Source organism: Narcine bancroftii, chromosome 8 (genome assembly GCF_036971445.1).
Source record: "Narcine bancroftii isolate sNarBan1 chromosome 8, sNarBan1.hap1, whole genome shotgun sequence".
NCBI lineage: Eukaryota > Metazoa > Chordata > Chondrichthyes > Torpediniformes > Narcinidae > Narcine > Narcine bancroftii.
In genome coordinates this window covers 166,393,753-166,418,664 of record NC_091476.1, presented here as the reverse complement: position 1 = coordinate 166,418,664, position 24,912 = coordinate 166,393,753, and the positions used below count along the sequence as shown (strand labels likewise).

The following is a 24,912-nucleotide window of genomic DNA, read 5'->3' as shown; positions in this document are numbered from 1 at the left end:
GTCAGCAAAGCCCCTGAAGAGCAGTGAGATAAGACCAAGCAAAGTGAAGGGGAAAGGACACTATATAACCAGAAGCGATCAGTGGAAGTGAATGTCCGATATGTGCTATGAGACTATCGGTTATCAGACATCACCGAGAGTAATCATACTTAAAAGAAAATGTACAAATCTACTCTATCCAGGATTCACTCGTGCTAAAATGCACAGTTTCAAGCCTGCTACCTTGGATGAAATATGTGACAATCACAGCCTTCTGATACAGCCAACGACTGAATGATACCGCTAGTAGTATACAATGTCAATAATTCTACACAATCCACTGTGTAAATGACCATGGAAGCTAGCCACCACAGCTCCATTGCCTCTAGGGCCTGACAGTGCCCCCCCCCACCCCATGGCCCTCCCACATTTTCACTCCACCCCCCCCCCCCACCACCATCCCCTTGGTGGTTCAATCACACTTCAAGGCCAGGCTGCCATTTTGGGGATCCGAGTGGTGGCCCCACGCCGAGCCGTGACGGTACCAGAGGCATCGCGATGGCATACGTTGCTCCTGCTTCTCCCACCTCCTCGCCCACTAATCTGTCTAGGCTGTGGGCGGCATAGGCTGACAGCGAATGCGCATCACAGGGCAGTGAGCCAATGGAAAGCGAGCTCAGTGCTGGACTGGCCAAGGGGAAGCATGGAGGGAATAGGCAGCGGTCATTCGGAGGTCCCTGAATTGCGTGTGGCTGGAGGTGGCTGGGACCGTGAGAACTCCTCAGTGATGCCCCTTCAAGTGGCACCCAGTGCACATGGCGTAGCTGCCATACTGTAGATATGCCTATGGAGGTGGAGGGGGGGTATTGATGTGAATGGGGGTGAATAATAAAATGGGATTCTTGTGGTAATCGAGGAAGAAGGGGGTTGAAGGCTGCCACAGCTAGTAGCATGTGCTCAACTATGTGAGATGATGCACCGAAAAGGGAAAGCTGGGATATGAACTCTCAATAATTATCTAAAACAAACATCTCGCATGTGATTATGTAAACATTCACGTAAACAATCACACCATATCATGAAGAATGTACGTCCAAAATTCAGGAAATTGAAATTACTGCGCATGACTAAGTAAATCAGTTCAGAGTTAATGACTTTAAAGGCATTCTGCCAGGATCAATGTTTGGCCATAAGACATTTCAAAGCTATGGTAATTAAATAGATAAATGGACTGTATTGTGTTTGTTGATGATGGAAAGGTATACGTGCAAGTCAGTGAGAAAGTATCAAGGAATCTACAAAAGAGTAAATCACTGATAAGCAAGTACATTGAATAGTGATAATTGGGGCCCAATAGAGAGAAAATGAGGTTAATAATTTAGTGCAGGAGTTGCCCAATTTTAGGTGGCCCAGGGTGAATTTCAAAAATAAAATGGAATATGGCTCGTGAGAGCATAGTCTCTAACAATAAATTGCACTGTATGTAGGCTGCACTTCATAGTTTCAAAAACACTCGATGTCACTGCCATTTTGAACAGCTACTTAGCTACAAATTCACTTCTAAGTTTCAACACTAGATATTGCTGCCATTTTGAACAAATTCTTTGATGTTACTCATTGATGAAAATATTTACATTAGTTAAAATAAAAAATTTACCTCAGTTGATTAAACAGGGTGGAACCGAAAAGACGCAAAATTTCAGACATGGTGGGAAAATGAATGCTTTTTCACAGAGGTCAAGGGGAAGCATGTTTGTTTGATTTGCAATTAATATGTTAACTTTAATACAGATTTACACATCGCATCATAATCATTGAGAGGTGGACATTTGGGCCATGAATTGTATTCATTGAGTGTTGTAAAGGAATGTTGGAGACGGCTTTGTCCCTTTTTGGATCTTTTCTCCTGTTCTTATTTTTGCACTGCTTTTTGAAGGAGAGTTTTAAAGAATTTTACTGTATTAATTTAAATTAAAGTTAAGAGCATCAGATACAGAAATGCATTCTGTAATATGTGAACACATCAATAAACTTCTGTAATTTCAACAGTTTAACTGTTCAGTAGTGAGTAGTGTCATATAATTATTTTGATAGAAAATTAATATTCAATGGCACAGGGATTTTCTGGTGTGACAGAGTATATAGATATGTTTTTGGGAGATAAATTGGGAAAAGTTTGTTAGAATGGGTTACATATAAACACTTTAAAACAGATCTTATTTGAAATACTGCAGCTCTGCTCAATGCTAGACATATCGGCTCCACAGATTTTACAAGATCTTCAGAGAGTGCCCAAGAGACTTCACTAATGGATTGTTGTTTACAAAAGACAACAGATGAAAGATCTTGTTGGAGCTGCAGATTGTCTGGAGCTGTTCTAAGAGGGTCATGTGGTTTTGCAAGCAGAGAGAGTCAAACAGGCTTTTTTTCCAGAGAGAAAGACAGACAGAGATAACTTCTACAGTGTTACAGTCAGAAACAGCAGCTGGGACTGGAACAGGACAAGCTGGCAAGCTTGTGGAAAACCCTATGTGGAAGACAGGTTGTAAGTGCCTGATTCAGCCCGGCCAAAGCCGTTGTGGTTCTTCATGCAAGATGAGAGGACTGGCTGTCTAATGTTTCACTTGGAATAATAGAAACAAAAAGACACTCTGTGGTGACCTGAAAGAAAGAGGTTATCATCTGGAGAACCCTGATGGGGGGAAAATTTCATCAGCAAGACACTGAGGTGGCTGGGTGTCCATCGTATAACAAATCTCTCTCTGAAAACTGACAAGAACCTTCCTGAGCGGTAACCATTTACCTTTCAAGCACCAAAGCCTGGTGAACTTTATAAATGTTAAATTCTGTGCACAGTATAAGAATTGCCTGCAACCAGTGAACTTGGAGGAATGAGAAGTGAGATTAGACTGTGAACCAAAAAACTTTTCTGAACTTACACACACATCCAAATCTTTCTTCGTCAATTGTCATTTAAGAGGAGGTTACCGATACGGGCAGGAGCAAGGGGGAGGCGGCGGCCCCAGTCCGGGCACAGGGAGAGCAGCAGCGGCCCCGGCCCCGGTCCGGGCGAAGGGTAGACGGCGGCGGCCCCGATACGGGCAGGAGCAAGGGGGAGACGGTGGCCCCGGCCTCGGTCGAGTGAGGCAGGCGGAGGCCCCGGTCCGGACAGGGAGTGGGAGGCGGCGGCCCCAGTCCAGGCACAGGGAGAGCAGCAGCGGCCCCGGCCCCGGTCCGGGCGAAGGGTAGACGGCGGCGGCCCCGATACGGGCAGGAGCAAGGGGGAGACGGCGGCCCCGGCCTCGGTCGAGTGAGGCAGGCGGAGGCCCCGGTCCGGGCAGGGAGTGGGAGGCGGTGGCCCCAGTCCAGGCACAGGGTGAACTGCGGCGGCCTCGGCCCCGGTCCGGGCAGTATGGACCGACCTAGGAGGGGAGGCAGGCCCCTCCAGCCCGGGTAAGAAACCTGCATAGGAGAAGGCCACTCCGATATAAAACCTACGACCCAAGGACCTCGCTGCCATGTCCCAGCTTGCTTGGCCACGGCACACGAACCATGGGTGTAAAGGGTGGGGCCAGTACTGCGCGCACTGCACTCCACCTAAAAGCTCCTTTGCGCAGGCCCGAGGACAGGTCCACGTCCTCCCCCTCAACGTCCTCCCCCTCCACGTCCTCCCCCTCCACGTCCTCCCCCTCCACGTCCTCCCCCTCCACGTCCTCCCCCTCCACGTCCTCCCCCTCAAAAGATGCTCACAAACTCAAGCTAGCATGCTGGAACATCAGAACCATGCTAGACAAGACTGACAGCCACCGACCTGAACGTCGGTCTGCCCTCATTGCACATGAACTCCTCAGACTTGACATCGACATAGCCGCTCTCAGTGAAGTCCGCCTGGCAGATGTAGGCAGCCTCCAAGAACGCGGCGCGGGCTACACACTCTACTGGTCTGGCAAGCCTTCGGATGAACGACGCCTATCTGGTGTAGGCTTCATGGTCAAGAGCTTCATTGCCTCCAAACTCGAAAACCTTCCGACAGGCCTCTCAGACCGAATCATGTCCATGCGACTCCCACTTCAAAACAAGCGTCACATCACCCTCATCAGTGTCTATGCTCCAACCCTCCAGGCGGAACCAGCAGAAAAGAACAAGTTCTACACCGACCTGCGCAACCTCATCCAACGTACCCCTACAGCCGACAAGGTTGTCATCCTGGGCGACTTCAACGCTCGTGTCGGCAAAGACTCAGAAACCTGGCCAGGAATCCTGGGCAAGCATGGCGTCGGCAAGTGCAACGACAATGGGCGCCTCCTGTTGGAGGTCTGCGCAGAACAGCGGCTTGTCATTACAAACACCCTTTTTCAGCAGAGGGACAGCCTTAAGACCACCTGGATGCATCCCCGATCCAAACACTGGCACCTCCTGGACTACATCCTGGTGCGAGAAAGTGACAAACAAGATGTGCTCCACACCAGGGTCATGCCTAGCGCGGAATGCCACACTGACCACCGGCTGGTTCGCTGCAAGCTCAACCTTCACTTCAAGCCAAAGCCCAGGAACAATAAAGCCCCCAGAAAGAGGTTCAATGTTGGAAAACTGCAGTCAGACGAAGCGAGAGGAAACTTCCAGGCAAACCTCAAAGCAAAGCTCGACGTTGCAACCCGCCTCACGCACCCGTCCCCTGAAACCCTCTGGGATCAGTTGAAGGCTACCATACTGCAATCCACTGAAGAGGTACTGGGCTTCTCCTCCAGGAAAAACAAGGACTGGTTTGACGAAAACAGCCAGGAAATCCAGGAGCTGCTGGCAAAGAAGCGAGCTGCCCACCAGGCTCACCTTACAAAGCCGTCCTGTCCAGAGAAGAAACAAGCCTTCCGTCGCGCATGCAGCCATCTTCAGCGCAAACTCCGGGAGATCCAAAATGAGTGGTGGACTAGCCTCGCCAAACGAACACAGCTCAGCGCGGACATTGGCGACTTCAGGGGTTTCCACGAGGCTCTAAAGGCTGTGTACGGCCCCTCACCCCAAGTCCAAAGCCCGCTGCGCAGCTCACACGGCAAAGTCCTCCTCAGCGACAAGATCTCCATCCTCAACCGATGGTCAGAACACTTCCAATCTCTTTTCAGTACCAACCGCTCAGTCCAAGATTCCGCCCTGCTCCAGCTCCCTCAACAGCCCCTAAGGCTAGAGCTGGATGAGGTTCCCACCCTGGATGAGACATATAAGGCAATCGAACAACTGAAAAGTGGCAAAGCAGCAGGTATGGATGGAATCCCCCCAGAAGTCTGGAAGGCTGGCGGCAAAACTCTGCATGCCAAACTGCATGAGTTTTTCAAGCTTTGTTGGGACCAAGGTAAACTGCCTCAGGATCTTCGTGATGCCACCATCATCACCCTGTACAAAAACAAAGGCGAGAAATCAGACTGCTCAAACTACAGGGGAATCACGTTGCTCTCCATTGCAGGCAAAATCTTCGCTAGGATTCTACTAAATAGAATAATACCTAGTGTCGCTGAGAATATTCTCCCAGAATCACAGTGCAGCTTTCGCGCAAACAGAGGAACCACTGACATGGTCTTTGCCCTCAGACAGCTCCAAGAAAAGTGCAGAGAACAAAACAAAGGACTCTACATCACCTTTGTTGACCTCACCAAAGCCTTCGACACCGTGAGCAGGAAAGGGCTTTGGCAAATACTAGAGCGCATCGGATGTCCCCCAAAGTTCCTCAACATGATTATCCAACTGCACGAAAACCAACAAGGTCGGGTCAGATACAGCAATGAGCTCTCTGAACCCTTCTCCATTAACAATGGCGTGAAGCAAGGCTGTGTTCTCGCACCAACCCTCTTTTCAATCTTCTTCAGCATGATGCTGAACCAAGCCATGAAAGACCCCAACAATGAAGACGCTGTTTACATCCGGTACCGCACGGATGGCAGTCTCTTCAATCTGAGGCGCCTGCAAGCTCACACCAAGACACAAGAGAAACTTGTCCGTGAACTACTCTTTGCAGATGATGCCGCTTTAGTTGCCCATTCAGAGCCAGCTCTTCAGCGCTTGACGTCCTGCTTTGCGGAAACTGCCAAAATGTTTGGCCTGGAAGTCAGCCTGAAGAAAACTGAGGTCCTCCATCAGCCAGCTCCCCACCATGACTACCAGCCCCCCCACATCTCCATCGGGCACACAAAACTCAAAACGGTCAACCAGTTTACCTATCTCGGCTGCACCATTTCATCAGATGCAAGGATCGACAATGAGATAGACAACAGACTCGCCAAGGCAAATAGCGCCTTTGGAAGACTACACAAAAGAGTCTGGAAAAACAACCAACTGAAAAACCTCACAAAGATAAGCGTATACAGAGCCGTTGTCATACCCACACTCCTGTTCGGCTCCGAATCATGGGTCCTCTACCGGCACCACCTACGGCTCCTAGAACGCTTCCACCAGCGTTGTCTCCGCTCCATCCTCAACATCCATTGGAGCGCTCACACCCCTAACGTCGAGGTACTCGAGATGGCAGAGGTCGACAGCATCGAGTCCACGCTGCTGAAGATCCAGCTGCGCTGGATGGGTCACGTCTCCAGAATGGAGGACCATCGCCTTCCCAAGATCGTATTATATGGCGAGCTCTCCACTGGCCACCGTGACAGAGGTGCACCAAAGAAAAGGTACAAGGACTGCCTAAAGAAATCTCTTGGTGCCTGCCACATTGACCACCGCCAGTGGGCTGATAACGCCTCAAACCGTGCATCTTGGCGCCTCACAGTTTGGCGGGCAGCAGCCTCCTTTGAAGAAGACCGCAGAGCCCACCTCACTGACAAAAGGCAAAGGAGGAAAAACCCAACACCCAACCCCAACCAACCAATTTTCCCTTGCAACCGCTGCAATCGTGTCTGCCTGTCCCGCATCGGACTGGTCAGCCACAAACGAGCCTGCAGCTGACGTGGACTTTTTTACCCCCTCCATAAATCTTCGTCCGCGAAGCCAAGCCAAAGAAGAAGAAGATGAATACATGGATGTGAGGGGGTTAGAGGGTTATGGGCAAGAGAATGGGTAGGTGGAACTACTGGAGTTTCCCGTAAATCGGTGCGGACTAGAAGGGCTGATATGGCCTGTTTCCGTACTATAAATTGTTACATGGTTATATGGTTATCACATACGAGTGTGCTTTGAATTAGAAAGGGGTTAAGTTAGGTTAATTAAGTCAATAGTGATAAGTTAAGGTTTGATTCTGTTTTCATGTTTCAGATCATTAAAAGCATCTTTAGTTTAAGTAACCATTTGTCCTGGTGAATATCTATTGCTGCTGCATTTTGGGGTCCTCTAGGCTCATAACACTAGTCAAAAAAACATTTTTTTTCTTGCAGTATAACTCATTGAAAACTGCCGGGCATAATATTGTTTGGCTCATGACTCCTTATATTTTTCTGTATGTGGCCCACAGCCAAATTGTTTGCCCTGCCCTGATTTAGAAGGACCAATAGATCACATTTTTATAATGAATCATTATTCAAAGATCTCAGTTTCCCTTGTTCTGCCAAAGGAACTTTGGAATTTACTTCATCTACAGTGAACAGTTAGGAAGATGATATATTGGCAGTTATTGTCAGCAGATTGTAATAATAAAGGGTTAAAAAAGACATGTTGTAGTTTTACAGAAGTTCCATGAGGCGACATCTGGAGTAATATATACAATTTTGATCCAACTACCCAGAGAAGATACTTGCATTAGAAATGTTGGATGTGCTGGAATATTAAATTATATAACACGTTATTCAGCACCATGTAAATGAAAATTGTCTCTGTCTGGCATAAAGCATATTTATAATTTCTGAATTACTAAGTGTCACTTCAGAAATCTACCAGGATCTTCTTGGAGTGATTCAGCCTTGTACCCCAAAAAATAATTTCCACATGAGGGCTGAAATTATTAAGAAATTTTGTAAATCGTTAGCATTTTCTCCCTAGTAAGCAGTCACATATTGAGTAAATTAAAGGTTTAGTTCAAAGGATTTTAGCAATCACTTTCGATGCTGTTACAAACCAGCCCAAGCTCTGTGGTGATGTGGATTTAGTGCTGTTGAAAATCTGGGGTTGAAACACATGAACAAGTTAATGAAAAAAAAATGCTGCCCAGATTGATGGCATTTCATTTGACCAAATAATCCAGCCTGGTTGCTTTGCAGGGAGCAGTGTCCGAAAATTCTGCTGCCTGGTTCCAGAATCTTTGTACCTTTCACAAAATAAACTGCCTTTACTTTCACGAACATTTGAAACAAATGCAAAATAACACATTCCTTACTGGCTGGGATCAAAGGCAAATCCTGCTTTGAATATTGGAACAAATTTGTACAAAAGTGTCATAAACAAATATTATTACTTTGTTGTTGTCAAGAGCTTTACACATTGTTGAAAGTAGTTCATTGGCCTGCTGTAACGTCCTGCGAATTCCCCTTCCATCTTTCATTATTCGTTGGTTCTTACTTCAGTCGGCCCTTAACAGCTCAGTGCCTATGTGTCCACGACAACACCTAACTCTTAACTACTCCCAGTACTGCAGTGAATCATGTTTTTGGATTAGAACAGTTGTGGGTGAATGAAAAATTATTACAATTTTTTTTTTAAACTTTGCTACTTTTGCTGCATTTGTTTCTGTTAAAATTCGCAAAATGTTTTTTTTCCCATTTTGAAGTAAATCTAATATGTGGATGTTTCAACTGCTGATTACCTTCTTCAAATGTTTTCTCTTGCAGTTAAAAAGCTGATTGAGCTGAAATCTCGAGGTGTTAAATTACTTCCCAGCAAAGATAATCAGAAGTCTTCAGTTTGTAAGTTGCTCTTTATTTCACATTTCAGCTCATTCTTGAATATATGTATAAAAAATGTCTGCCTTTTTGGCTTTCTTTTTCTCCTTTTTTTTCTACTCTGTTTTGAGAGATTTGGATGTCTGTCCTCAGAAATGGGCAGGATGACTCAGCAGCCAATTCATACCCTACTCACCGTCACGATCACTGCTATTCTTGAACATGGGAACTAGATTGATATTTCATCGCAGTAACTTGAAGTGGCATTGAATCGATGAGCCGATACTGAACTTATACCTGAATTCAAGAGAGACCCCATAATTCAGTGCCACAAAGGACTTGAGGGTTATTATCTCTGCTGGTGGTGATCCATACTTGTGAAACAGCTCTCTGTTTAAAGTCTGTTGATTAGTCTGAATGTTTTTGACTTGGCGACTTGTACCCTGTGGCCTGAAGCCTCCCAGTTTGAACTTGATTTTCCTGACATGAATTTGCTGGGTTTTTTTTTTCGATGTAAAAAAGAGTGAATCGTGGAAGTCTGTGAGGGTAGTAAAATCAGACCGAAATGCTGGAGGGACTCAGCTGGCCGGTCTTTTCAGTGTCGTAAACAGCTGGAAGGGCTGGCTGAGCCCCTCCACCATTTCGGTGTATTTCTTTCCTGTGTAAATAGTTAAAGTGTTCCTGTTGCTGTCAAGTGTTATGGGAGTACATTTACTCACGTGGGCAAATGTAAAGTGCCACTGGCTGAGCTTTCATCATATCAAATTGTTCAAGTGCTTAGAAATTAGTGACATGTGGATAAAAAGAAAAATCATTGAACAATATTGGGTGTAAAAGTCCATCACAATAAATTGTGAATATGTGTGAGATAACACATCTTAAGAAAGGAAGTATATATTTATTGGAAAATGCTGGTGCGAATGTGGGTTAAAAAAATCATAAATAAATCCATAGATGTACAAAGCACAGACCAGGTCAAGTAGCAATCTGTAATTCTAGATCTATGGTAATTCACGCAATAACTTGAATTCCAATACCAATGCACTTGTCCTAATTTTCTGAGACCACAGCTTTTTGACAAATACCTATTTTACTTTTATTTTTGCCTTCTTCACCCTGGAATGTCATGATGAAATATCCCACCATCTCCGAGGGAAATGTGCATTTCTCAACCACGGACATTTCACCATCACATCTCTGAAAGTGATTTTCAATGTTATTTCTTCCCAAGGCTGCCCCTTTCCCCACATTCTCACTACATTTCGGGGCTGCAGACGTGATCATCTTGTTATTTTAGGTGCTCAATTTGCATTTGTTTTTTTCCTCCTATTCCTGTCATCCTTTGGCCTTGTCACCTTGAAAATTAACAACCCAACAGATCCAAGCTCACCTTGTAGTTCAAAGGTTCTATAGCAAACAACATCCTGTTGAATCTCCAAACTAGCCTTTCCAATGCCGTTTTCCATGACGACCAGGTAGTATTCCAGGCTTAAATGAAGTTTTATTTTTTTAACGTAACCTCCCTGTCTATGTATTTCACGCCCTGGGTATTAAAGGCATTCATTCATCAGTTGGCTTTTGTTTACCAACATATCTACTGCTTCTTTAGATCCTTTTAATATCTCGTGGGATTCTGCTCTTTATTGTGTCCATGGAAGTATAAATATATTTTCAGAGGGCAAACATGACATCACAGAACCTTGAGATTCCTCTTCCTCCAGGCCAGGAAGAACCTCTACCCATCAGCAGTGCAAACTGACCTCAAGAAAAAGACAGAGAGAAATGTAAACAAAGAAAGAAATGTAAATAAACTGTGCAAATACATAAAAAAGTCAAATATAAATAATGTACAATGTAAGAGTCCTTAAATGGGTCTCTGAATGTCCTAAACAACAGGACTGTGTGGCTACACTTCATAACCTCCATCCCCTCAATGACACATCCTCAGCCTTTGGTCTCCAGTTCCTCCCTGGTGCTGCTTTTGGCTAAGTCCCATGCTTTGGAGTTACTCTAACCATTGATTTGTCTGATCGCTCCTCCCCTGCCTTGCCACCACAATTTTCCCCAATATCTGGGATAATTTTGCTCTCTGTTCACCCTCCATCCCTTCACCACAGAATGTACCAAAGGCCTGCACCAATTTCTCCTTGAGAAAATAGAACCTGTCGCACCTCAACAGGCCCTCAGAACAATACATCTTCAATAACCTTTCCAAATTAAGCTGTGAAACTGACTACACTTCCCCAAACAATGAGAAAATTGAGATTTAATTTCATTTGAGATGTTAGGACAAGGCCAAAACTGCTTTCTCATGTGAAAGATGCCAGCACAATATGTTAAGAGGTGAGTATAATTATTCTCATGCAAATCCAATTATGAACAGATGCAGTCATTTTACAGATGATAATCCATGTGACTGAATGTCAAAAATTCACAGGTCACCAGTCATATTGTACTGTTCAATTTCAAGTTTGTTTATGATCTTCCAATTGTACAAGTACAACAGTGTTTACTGGTCCTTGGTACAAAGACATGCAAACACACAACCAAACATAACACAAGTACATACAGGTGGTGCATATGCAGCACATATATTCATATATAAAATTAAATAAGTATTTTTTACTAAATAGTAGAGTCTTGGAAAGTTATGAGCAGTTCATTCAGAAATCTCACTGCCTGTGAAAAGAAGCCATTTCTCAGCCTGGTGGTTTTGGTCTAATGCTCCTGTATCTCTTTTCCCAATGACAGCTGCTGAAAGATGCTGTGTGCAGAGTGGAAAGGGTCCTCAATGATTTTGTGTGCCCTTTTCAGACAACAAAGCCCAGTCAATAATGTTGATAGGCGAGGTGGACCCCAGTGATCTTCTCTACTGGCCCTATGGATTGACCTCCCAACCAATTCTCTACAGCAGTCATTACCCCACTGTGATACAGCCAGCGCCAGGATGCTCTCAATAGAATTCCTGTAGAAACTTGACAATTTGCTGGCTGATGGCCTTGTCTGCCTAAGTCTTCTCAGCAAGTGCAGTCACTGTTGCACCTTTCTGACAAGTGACGTGATGTAATGTGTCCACAATAGGTCACCATTTAAGTAAACTCCACGGTGCTCTTTAATCTCTCCACTACCAAGCTATTACTGTGTATTGGGGTGGTCATTCCTCGTCCTCCTGAAGTCCACGATAATCTCCTATCACTTGTCCATGTTGAGACAGGTTATTATTCAAGAGGTTTTCCATCTCTTCTCTGTAATGTGACACATCATTGCAGTTGATGACGCCAACTACTGTTGTGTTATCTCCAAACCTGAACATTTTGTGGAGCTAGATCTGGTGTTGCTGTCTGGGTCAGTAGCATGAACAGGAGTGGGCTGAACACATGGCTCAGAGGTGCTCCGGTGCTCAATGTGATGGTACTCAACATTCTGCTGCCAAACTGGACAAACTGTGATCTTTCCATGAAGAAATCCTAGCAAGGATAGCTTCAACTGCAGCCTCTGAGGAATGCAGGCTGACTTGAAATCCACAGGGATGATGGACTGCTGCAGTGACTTGTTGAAGATGTCCGTAAGGACCTCCATCAGTTGGTCTGCGCAGTCCTTCAGTATCTGGCCTGGTCCTGCCGCCTTGTGTGGGTTCACCTGGGATAGGGTTCTTCACAACTTGACTGCAGCTATGCAGGGGGCCACGAAGCTTTCTTCAGTGTCATCCTGTTCTTCTTCTCGAATTGGGGATAGAAGATGTCCAATTGGCCTAGAAGGGAGGCGTAATTGTCTTTAACTCGCAAGGTTGTCTTGTGATCTGCTATAGTCTTGATCCTTTGCCACATCCACCTCATGTCACACAGCTGTCTGAGGATCTTCTGCATCCACCCTTTACCTTCTAGATTGCAAGGGAGAGATCAGCCCTGGCTGATATTAGTGCCATCTTGTCTCCCAACCTGAGCACAGTATCACGAGCACCAAGACATACCCTGCCCTCTGTATCCAATCATGGTTTGTGGTTAGCCCTTGTTGAGAAACATTTATTCTCGGTGACATCCTCAAGGCACTTGCTGATGTAAACAGTTACTCAGCTCGCATACTCCTCGAAGTTTACCTGACCAATGTAAGTCCCCAACTCCCTGAAACAGCTCCAGTCCATTGTCTAAAAGCAGTCCTGACGTGGTGCTCTCCAACCCCCCTCCCCCCACCCCCACCTCACAGGCCATGTCCCTGCAAACTGGCTTAGTTCATTTTGCCTGTGCTCTTAATTTCTTTTGACAGCTCTCTGTAAGTCGGGTTAGTAGGAAGGATATGTGTTCGGAATATCAAATGAGAAGGTGAGGGCAGCATTATACACACGATCCAGGGCACTAAGAGAGTTCTCTCCTCTGGCGGCATGGTTGAGGTCACCAGCTTCAATCATGACACCATCATGGTGGGACGTTTGGGCTTTGTAGGTGGCACCTTCAAGCTTCATGGTATCCCCTCATTCACCGAAGGTGGAACGTAAACTGCAGCAATCAGCTTGGTCGAGAATACCATGGGATGGTAGAAGAGTCTGCATCCGATACTCATCTCTACTGAGCAGAGTTTCCTTACAGCAGAGACATTTGTGCACCAGTTCTCGCTGACATAAAAACACTGTACTCCTCCTTGAGTCCTGCCAGAAGCAGCCGCATTTCGGGAGCGTCTTTGACCTGGTGGTGTGGTTAGGCTGGAGAAATCCGATTCAGTTTGTGCAAGAATTAGATCAATCACATCTTTTTTTCATTGAATGAGTGTTGAGTATTGCCATCACTACTGAAATTTTCCCCATTACCTTTGATGTTATTGCTTTAAATTACTCTTAGCACTTTAAAGGGAATTCAGGAAATAGTTCATTAATTTTTGGCTGTCTTCAAAAGGGACAACTGCGCTACTTACATTAAGCCTATGTTATGATTCCCTATACATTTGTCTTTAAAGATAAGCCTAGAACATTACAGCACAGTATAGGCCTTTTGGCCCTCGATGTTGTCCCAAACTATATATACCTACACAAAAAAATGAAACCTCCCCTACCTCATAACCCTTTAATTTTTTTCTTTCGTCCATTTGCCTGTCTGAGTCTTTTAAAATAGCCACAGTTAAAGTATTTTGATGTAAGGGTGATTATAAAAAACTTCCTGAAAAAAGTGGCAATTTCTCTCGAGAGTGGATTTTGTTTGCTGGAGTACTACATTGTGGAACACTGTCTACACAGAGTAAAAACACAATGCTGGAGAAACTCAGCAGATCAAGTAGTGTCCTTTATATAGCAAAGGTAAAAAATACATAATTGACGTTTTGGGCCAAAGCCCTTCATCAAGGTACTGAAAAATGTCGGCAGGCGTCCGAACAGAAGAGAAGGGGGGAGGTTTGGTTGCGAAGGCTAGAGGTGATAGGAGGAGAAGGGAGGGAGGAGAACTGAAAGGGAGAAGAGGAGAGCAGGTTAGCAGAAACCAAAAAAGTTGATGTTAATGCCATCTAGTTGGAGAATGCCCAGATGGAAAATCAGGTGTTGTTACTCGAATTTTGCAGGTGAGCTTGGTGGAATAGTACCCAAGGCCATGGACAGACATGTAAAATGGTTGGCTACTGGGAGGTCTTTGTCACTGGTGCAGATGGAGCAAAGGTGCTCAGTGAAGTGATGTCCCAATCTGCACTCAGTCTCTCAGATGTAGAGAAGGCCACAAAGGGAGCACCGGATGCAGTAAATCAGTCCTGCAGATACACAAGTGAAGTGTGGCTTCACTTGAAAGGCCTGATTGGGGCTCTGGACCATGGTGAGGGAGGAGGTGTGGGTACAATAGTGGCACCTTCACGGCCCACAGGGGAAGGTGCTGGGGGAGTGATTGGTGGGGAAGAATAAGTGAGCGAGGGAGTCACAGAAGGAGCAGTGCCGATGGAAAGCAGACAGGTCTGGTCATGGGATCCATTTGAAAGTGCCAGAAATTCTGGAGGATAATGTGTTGAATGCAGAGGCTGTTGGGGTGGTAGATGAGGATATGAGGGATTCTATATTTATTCTAGGGGCAGCGGAGCCCAGGGCAGATGAGTGGGAAATGGAGGAGATGCAGATGAAGGCTGAGTTGACGGGAGTGGAGGGGAAGCCACGTTTGTGAAAGAAGACAGACACAAATGGGGCTTCTCCACCACCACCATCAATTCACCCCTCACCCACATCTTCTCCATTTCCCGCTGAAACAGGTCTCTCAAATGAAGAAACATTAACATCGACCTTTCCGGTTTCTGCTAACCTGCTCTCCTCTTGCCCCTCCCTCCTATCCTTCTCCCCTCCCTTCTCTCTCTAGCCATCCCTCCTCCTCCTGATTGCTAATGTTCCCTCCCTTCCTTCTTCACCTATAGCCTTTGCGACCTCACCTCCCCCCTCCTCCACATCTCTTTTGTTCGGATGCCTGCTGACATTTTTTGATACCTTGATGAAGGGGTCAAGCCTGAAATGTCGGTTATGTATTTTTACCTTTGCTATATAAAGGACACTGCTTGATCTGCTGAGTTTCTCCAGCATTGTGTTTTTCCTTCAGCCACGGGGTATGTATGCAAACTTTTGATTTTTACTATTGTATACACTCACTCAATCTAGGAGAATCAATAATCAGGTAACTTCAATGTGGCAATCTCTGTACAACCAACTCTGTCCTCTAAAGTGCTACCAACTTTTCCACTCTGCTTAAAAATTGTTCACTATTGCCATTTATTGCTGGCACTTTCCCACGGTCCCTTTATAAAGGTTTATATAGGTTGGCACAACAACAGGAGCTGAAGGGCTCATACTGTGCTGTACATAAAGCTTAATTATATTCTAATTCAGAATGATTAATTTTGTTCAAATATAAGATCATAATACATTGATCAGGATTTAGGGCAGGTTCACCATCACTCGGTGATATCACCGATAGAAGGTCTTAACTCCGGGGATGGTTCCTTGCAAGTGTAAAAGCATTCAGTGTCCCAGTTAGGAGTGGTCAGGTGTGGAAAGCCAAACCCCTGTCCTTATCCTAGGACACTGAACAGAAATTCAGTGGAATGGCTCTATAAATACAATGTTGCAGAAGTTCACCAGTTGAAATAAAATTATAAGAAATAGAGGTGGGAGAAGGCCATTCACCACTCCTACTGATTCCACATTCAGGGCTGATTTTTCTCTCACTTTGACACTTTCTTTACAACTGTATCAATTGGTTCTGGTGCCTTTTAAGCCTCTTTCACACTTGCATCCCACGAAATTGGCCATTCAGTGTCCCGGGATAGGAATGGGGGTTTGGCTTTTCACACTTGACCACTCCTAACTGGGACACTCAATGCTTTCACATGTGCAAGGAGCCATCCCCAGGGATAGGACTGTTCTACTGGTGACATCATGACACACCGAGTGATGGTGAACCTGCCATAAATACTGATCAAAATATGATGATCTTATATTTGAACAAAATTAATCATGCCTAATTATAACATAATTAAGCTTGATGTACTGCACAGTATGAGCCCTTCAGCCCCTGTTGTTGTGGCGCAACCTATATAAACCTTTATTATGGACTGTGGGAAAGTGCGAGGAATAAATAGTAATAGCGAACAAATTTTAAACAGTGTGGGAAGGTTTGTAGCGTTTTAGCGCACAATTTAAACACCATGGGAAGGTTTGTAGCATTTTAACGCACAATTTAATCAGTATGGGAAGGTTTGTAGCATTATAACGCTCAATTTAAACAGCATGGGAAGGTTTGTAGCGTTTTAGCGCACAATTAAAACAGCGTGGGAAGGTTGTAGTGTTAAGGTGCACAATTTGAACAGCATAGGAAAGTTTGTAGCATTTTGGTTCACAATTTAAAAAGCATGGGAAGGTTTGTAGTGCTATAGCGCACAACTTATATAACATCGGAAAGTTAGTAGCTCTATCACGTACAATTTAAACACTGGGAAAGTTGGTAGTGCTATCGCATACAATTAATAAAGACCATGCGAAAAAGCAATGGTGGACCTGCCCTCCCAGAATTCCATGTGGCAAAGAAAGGGCTGTATGCCCAGCTGCATACACGGAGCATTCATAGAGGGGGTTCTCTGCTGCATGGCATTCTGGGAAGTAAGATCTGCCATTGCTTTTTTTTCACCACGGTCTTTATAAATTGTGTGCTATAATGCTACCAATTTTCCCCATTCTGTTTAAAAATTGTCCACTGTTACTATTTATTGCTGTTTACTTCCTGTCTCTCTTTCACTGCGACTTTCCCATGGCAAAGTTTATACCTTCATTTTAATCTTTTCTTCCTGCACTCATGCAAAAACTTGGGTCATTTCAATCCCACAATGCAATTATCCCCTTTCACACTTGCCTGATGGCAATGCTGGTGTCTCCAGATGCCGGGGATTGTACTAGAGGTCGAGTCTGTCAATCCCCGACATGAGATGATGTCATCTGACGCCAGTGTTAAGCAGATTTTGCTTTCACACTTGCCACTCTAAAGGCCGATAGGCGTTTGATTCCTGGGATCTCTTGCAAGTGTGAAAGGGGCTTTAGACTTCTCCCTTCAAAACATTAACTCACAATTTTTTTTTGCATAAAATTAATCTGTGATGCGTCACCTCCTTTCCTAATTTGGGCTTCTAAAATTTGATCATTGCCCTCCTCAGGGAGTGCATCATATCCAAACTTTGTGTTATCTGGAAGCCTTGAACTAAATCCAGATTATTAACAAGTCTCAAGTTCTTTTACATTCCCTTTGGGGACACCACTGAGTGAATGCTCGATTCACTGGATAGAGTTGGCAGCCATTTTTACCATGGTCAGACAAGCTTTGTCCTTTTACTTTCAGTAAAATATTCACAATTAGTGATTCGCTGAGTAGCTAATCAGGTCACTGGGCATAATTATTTTTTTTAACTGATGTTAATACTGTTTCAAAGGTTATATTCTGGATCACATACAGAATAATAACATTGCTGATCTGTTCTTCTGGTTGCAGGATGCTAAAAGTTATTGTTACGGCCATTTCTTACACTAATTTTTCATTTTATTGCAATCTATATTTTAAAAGTAAGAAATATAATGTAATTAGTCATTTAATAAGAAAATTGAAGTGCAGCTACAGACCCTAATTCCACCACATCAAAGCACTATCAAAGAGAGACCCATATCAACATGATTTCCTTGAAGGAAAATTATGCCTGACAAACCTCGATGGAATTTTTTGGAGAGATCACAGTAGGATAGACAGAGGAGATACAGTGGGTGTTGCACATTTGGAGTTTTAAAAGGCCTTTGACAAGGTGCCACACATAATGTTGCTGAACAAGAAGAGACCCCATGGAATTACAGGAAGGATATTAGGTTGAGCATTGGCTGATTGGAAACAGAAGGTCAGAATAAACGGATCCGATTCTGATTGTCCACCAGTTACCAGTGGTGTTCCGCAAGGGTCGGTGTTGGAACGGTTTCTTTTTACATTATCTATAAATGTTTAATTTGCAGATAAATTGGAACAGGTGGTAGGGTGGGTGGTGGCAAGGATATTGAAAGGCTGCAGAGAGACTTACACAGATGCGGAGAACGGGCAAAGAAGAGACAGATAAAATACAAAGTTGTGAAGTGTAAAGTCATGCACTTTGGCAGACTAGTATTTAGATGGGGAGAAAATTCAAAATGTTGAGGTGCAAAGGGATTTGCGAGTCCTCGTGCAGGATAGCATCCTGGTTGAGTCAGCGGTGAAGGTGAATGCAATGTTGGCATTCATTTCTAGAGGGATAACCTATAATTGAGACTATATCGCACTGCTGAGACCTCACTTGGAGTACAGTGTACAGTTTGGCCATCAATTTGAGGAAAACGTGCTAACATTGGAGAGCGTTCAGAGAAGATCTACTCAAATGACATCAGGAATGAAAGGGTTGGCATATGAAGGACAATTGTTGGCTCTTGGACTGTTTTCATTGGAGTACAGAAGGAGGAGGGAGGTCTTCGTAGAAGTATTTTGAATGCTGAAAAGCCTGGACAGATTAGATGTGGGAAGGATGCTTCTCATGGTAGGGGAAGCTAGGACAAGAGGGACAACGTCAGGATAAAAGGGCATCAATTAAAATAGGGATGCGGAAAAAACGTCTTTAGTCAGGAGGCTGTGAGACTGTTGAATGTTGTCATGGGCAGCTGTGGAAGTTGGGTGAGATTGACAGCTTTTTAATTAATCAGGGCATCAAGAATTACAGGGAGAAAGCCAGTGAATGGGGATGAGTGGAAGGATGGATCAGCTTATGGTTAGAATGACCAAGCAGATACGATCGGCCAATGGGCCTACTTCTACATCCTGTGATAATTCAGAGGGAATGCAAATATGACTTGAAATATTGATATTGGTGACATTTGCATTCAATTCTCTCTCCTTGTCTTTCAGTAACTCAAGCAGGAATGGCTCACGGATATAACATGTGCCCTGACCCTGGAACCCCTGAATGGGGTAAAAGAATAGGTCTGGATTTCAGGTAAGAAGCTCCTTTATTTTGTTCACATTGCTTTGGATATTTGTTATGCGATATGTCTAATTTATACAAGCATTCTTGAATCTGTATGGCCCTCCTGCAAATCCTGTTTACATTATGTTAGGTGCTCAAAATAAAAAAATATATAAAAATCAGTTCCAAATGTTATAAGCTCAGTGCATGAAATAGTTGTCCAAATTATTTTGACACCAGCTGCATTTCTTTCCAGAGTTTTGAACACTTCAGACTATTTCTTTTGGATTCACTGGGTTTAAAATCAAAGCATATGCAATGCCTTCCAAAGTAGAACTACACCTTAGATTCAATTTCTTCCTGGCTGCAGTGGAGGGAGTTTCCTATTGCTAAAGCAAAGAAGTAATCTTTCACCTAACCAGAGACATTCGCAGGACTTACTGCTCCCAGGATCAACTTCGAAGGATCAGATTTCTTTGCATAAACAACATATTTGTGCATTGGAGGGAACACAGGTGTGTTCGGGGATTATTTCTTGCCATTTGTTTAGAGGTGGATGAAAAAAAAATCAGGATGTCTGTCTGTCACCCACGGATGGCCTGCTGTTGTGCATCAGTGATGAATAAGTGCAGACCATCAACCTGTCCGCCTGCAGCAGAAATACAGTGTGACACAGAGAAAATATTAGGGGGAGGAACGACTACGAACAATACGAAGGCTTAAAAAAATGGTTTGAACAGTCCTTAATTTCCTTTGTCTTTTTAATGATAAGGGATATTTCACGTCTGAAGAATAGTCAGGAAGGAAAACTTGTTTCAAGGGTACGCCAGCCCTTCAAAGCCTCCAATTATTGACATATCAAAAATAGATGGAGTTACAAAGCCCCTGAATGTCATGCCAAAGGTTTGTAAGTTTAAGATTAAGTACAAAGGCTATTATTTGTGAAATGTCTGAAGTCAGTTGCAGTTTCTAATTCAGCAAAGCAGATAAGTGTTGGAAACTGTTGAGCAAAACCTGGATATCAATCTGGAAAATGAAAAAAAACCCCACAAATTAACTAGTTAAATTATATAATGTCACATATTATTTTAGAAAATGAGAGCACATTTTTTTGAAACTAAATGTTGCCATGTGAGGGAAAAGAAAGGTGTCTGTTCATTTCTGAATAGCAGGGCTGATCTGATTTTTAAAATAGGCTGTGATCACTTTTATATCCATCTTCACTTTAATTTAAACCCCCCCCCCCCAAAAAAGCAGCCCTTTGAAACCCTATAAAAGTCTTAGCTGAGACCTCTCTTGTGTTTAAATCCAAAGCACAATTTCTATTCTTAATTCACTACGGTTAATGGTGGAACTCATGAAAAGACTGTTAATTAAAATCTGCAGAAATAATGTGATACAGTATTCCTGTCCATTATTTTACTGTAATCAATAACTAGGAATAATAAATATTTCTGTAAAGGAATATGCTGAGCCTTCAGTAATAATATCAGGGATTAAATTCAATAGCTTATTTGGGATGTCCTTATAAATGACTTAACTGTGAGGAGACAGCAAATTAATTTATTTAGTGATTTGGTGGAGCTGTATCTCCTCAGCATACATATGAAGATGAGTGGTTTGGATCAAAATGACTCTTGGCATGGATGGTAACATGTGGGTGTAGAATGGTAGTGATAAAGAAAAATCCTTGGGTGACACCAGAGGTCGTGGTGCAGATGCATGAAGAGGTGAGCACAACTGGACACTTCTTGCTCAACCATCCTCGATATAACATGGACTGAATTTGGTTGGATCAAGATTGACTTCTCTGTTCACGGTGTTTCAACATTTAAACATACATAGAGCACGGCAACAGGCCTTTTTAGCCCATGAGTCCATGCCACTCAATTACAACCAATTAACCTACAAACCTCCAGTACATTTTGAATGGTGGGAGGAAACCGGAGCCCTCAGAGGAAACCCTTGCAGACACGGTGAGAACTTACCCACTCCGTACAGACAGAGCAGGATTTGAACCCCAGTCCTGATCGCTGGCGCTGTAAAGACATTGCACTGACAACTACGCCAACCGTGCCGATATCCACCTGGCAATTCTGGCTGCAAGTGTTTGCATACTTTCCTCATAATTTAGAGGAGATTCTGTTCTGCATTCTTTCCAGCATTTCCCCTCTTGATTGGCGATTTATCAGATTCACATCTACTTACTCCTCATGCCTCATTTTCTCTGGAAAAGAAAGTTTGTCAGCACTCCATTTGCCAAAGTTATTATCAATTTTAAATATAAAAGTCAAATATTGCAGAAGCTGGAAATATGCCTCTTTGAGTACTGTTGAGGAGGACATCAAAGTTGGGGGGAGCAACAGTAGCTGTGCCTCTGGCACGGGGTCAGCCCCTGTAGCTCAGAAAGGTAGGGAAAGGAAGAGGAGGGCAATAGTGGTAGGGGACTCCATAGTTAAGAGGACGGATAGGGGATTCTGTGGACGCAGCAAGGAAAACCGGATGGTGGTTTGCCTCCCTGGTGCCAGGGTCCGGGATGTTGCTGCTCGTGTCCCAGATATCCTAAAGTGGGAGGGACAGGAGCCAGAGGTCGTGGTACATGTAGGTACCAATGACATAGGGAGAATTAGAGAAGAGGTCCTAAAAAGTGAGTACAGGCAGTTAGGTAGGGAGTTAAAAAGAAGGACCACAAAGGGGGTAATCTCTGGATTACTCCCTGTGCCACGTGACAGTGAGAATAGAAATAGAATGAGGTGGAGGATTAACACGTGGCTGAAGTGGTGAAGTAAAGGGCAGTGTTTCAAGTTTCTGGATCACTGGGACCTTTTTTGGGGAAAATGTGACCTGTACAGTAAGGACGGGTTACACTTAAATCCCAGGGGGACCAGAATCCTGGCAGGGGTATTTGCTAGGGCTACTCAGGATCCTTTAAACTAGAATGGTTGGGGGAGGGAGAAAAATAGTACAGAGCAGTAAGGAGAAGGTTAGAATGCAAACAAAGAAAGTTTGTAGTAAGTATTTGAATATGGATGGGCAGGTGATAGAGAAAGGAAATGCTCTGGAAGAAGATGAAGGGCAATTGGCAGGAAAAGGAAAAATGTTGTTATTAAAGATGAGGGAAAACAAGGATTAAGAATTGGGAAATCTCTGAAATTCATATATTTTAATGCCAGGAGTATTGTAAAAAAGGTGGATGAGCTGAAGGTGTGGATTGATATTTGGAAGTGTGATGTGGTAGCGATTAGTGGGACATGGTTGCAGGAGGGATGTGATTGGCAACTGAATATCCCTGGGTTTCGTTGTTTTAGGTGTGATAGAGTCGGAGGGGCAAGAGGAGGTGGGGTTGCATTGCTTGTCAGGGAAAATATTACAGCGGTGCTTAGGCAGGATAGATTAGAGGGCTCGTCCACGGAGGCTATTTGGGTGGAACTGAGGAGTGGGAAAGGAGAGATTACACTTGTAGGGGTGTATTATAGACCACCCGGAGGGGACTGAGACCTAGAGCAGCAAATCTGTAGGGAGATAGTGGATATTTGTGATAAGCACAGGGTTGTAATTATGGGAGATTTTAATTTTCCACATATAGATTGGGAAACACATTCTGTGAAAGGGATGGATGGGCTAGAGTTTGTGAAATGTGTGCAAGATAGTTTTTTACAACAATATGTAGAGGTGCCAACCAGAGAAGGAGCAGTGTTAGATCTTCTGTTGGCAAATGGGATGGGTCAAGTGACGGAGGTTAGTGTTGGTGAGCACATCGGGTCCAGTGATCATAATGCCATCAGCTTCAATGTCATTATGGAAAGAGAGAAGTCAGGGCCAAGGGTTGAGGTTTTTGATTGGGGAAAAGCTAGATTTGAGGAGATGCGAAAGGACTTACAGGGTGTGCATTGGGACAATTTGTTTTATAGGCAGGATGTAGTAGAGAGATGGAAGTCTTTTAAAGATCAGATTTTGAGAGTGCAAAACCTTTATGTTCCTGTTAGGTAAAAAGGAGGGACAAAAGGTTTGAGAGAGCCGTGGTTTTCAAGGAATATTGGAAACTTGGTTCGAAGAAAAAGGGAGGCGTACATTAGGTTTAAGAAGCATGGAATTAAGGAGATATTTGAAAAATACATTAAATGTAAGAGGAATTTTAAGAGAGGAATTAAGAAAGCTAAAAGAAGGTATGAGGAGACTATAGCAAGCAGGGTGAAAATTAATCCAAAAGGGTTCTACAAATATATTAATGGTAAAAGGAAAGCGAGAGACAAAATTGGTCCCTTAGAGAATCAGAGCGGAAAACTGTGTGTGGAGCCTAGAGAAATGGGGGAGATATTGAACAGTTTCTTTTCTTTGGTATTCACCAAGGAGAAGGATATTGGGATATGTGAGATTAAAAAAAAGCAAATTGGGTAAATATGGATAATATAGTGATTATGAAAGATGTAGTGTTAGGGCTTTTGAGGAATATAAAGGTGGATAAGTATCCGGGACCAGACGGGATCTTCCCCAGGACATTGAGAGAAGTAAAGGAGGAAATAGCAGAGGCTCTGATGGTAATTTTCCGAATGTCATTAGAGATGGGGATAGTGCCGGAGGATTGGCGTATTGCGCATGTGGTTCCATTATTTAAAAAGGGTTCAAGGAGGAAGCCTGGCAATTATCGGCCTGTAAGTTTGATGTCTGTGGTAGGTAAATTAATGGAGAAAGTTCTTAGAGATAGTACTTATAAATATCTGGATAGACAGGGTCTGATCAGGAGCACTTAACACAGATTGTGGGCAGAAGGTCCTGTTTGACCAATCTGATTGAATTTTTTGAAGAGGTGACTAGGAATGTGGATGAGGGTAGCGCAGTGGATGTTGTCTATATGGACTTCAGTAAGGCCTTCGATAAGGTACCACATGGAAGGTTAGTTAGGAAGGTGCAGTCTTTAGGTATAAATTTTGAGATAGTCAAATGGATTGAACATTGGCTGAAAGGGAGAGGCCAGAGAGAGGTAGTGGAAAATTGTCTGTCAGGTTGGAGGCCGGTGACCAGTGGTGTGCCTCAGGGATCTGTATTGGGTCCATTGTTGTTTGTTATATACATTAATGATCTAGATGATGGGGTGGTGAATTGGATTAGTAAATATGCAGACGATACTAAGATAGGCGGAATAGTGGATAATGAAGAAGGTTTTCAAGGATTGCAGAGGGATTTGGGCTGCTTAGAAAAGTGGGCTGAAAAATGGCAGATGGAATTTAATGCTGATAAGTGTGAGGTGCTTCATTTTGGTAAGAAGAATCAGAACAGGACATACGTAGTAAATGGGAGAGCATTGATGAATACAGAAGAGCAGAAGGATTTAGGAGTAACGGTACATCGTTCGCTGAAGGTAGAAACTCACGTGAATAGGGTGGTGAAGAAGGCTTTTAGTATGCTGGCCTTTATCAACCATTGCATGGAATATAGGAGTTGGGAAGTGATGTTGAGATTGTATAAGGCGTTGGTGCGGCCTAATTTAGAGTTCTGTGTGTAGTTCTGGTCGCCTAATTATAGGAAGGATATAAACAGAGTGGAGAGAGTGCAGAGAAGATTTACCAGAATGTTACCTGGGTTTAAGCATCTAGAGTACAGGGAGAGATTGGGCAGATTAGGTCTTTATTCTTTGGAGTATAGAAGGTTGAGAGGGGATTTGATAGAG

General features: G+C 43.8%; 1 protein-coding gene across 1 annotated transcript in view; it reads left to right on the top strand.

The window, feature by feature from the left end:
- Nucleotides 1–24,912, top strand: part of LOC138742142 (CUB and sushi domain-containing protein 2-like) — a 938,722-nt gene that overhangs the window by 910,479 nt on the left and 3,331 nt on the right. Inside the window, exons 9-10 of the mRNA XM_069896325.1 lie at nt 8,730–8,804; nt 19,187–19,274. Coding sequence (XP_069752426.1) covers nt 8,730–8,804; nt 19,187–19,274 — 163 coding nt within the window. The remainder of the gene's footprint in view (nt 1–8,729; nt 8,805–19,186; nt 19,275–24,912) is intronic.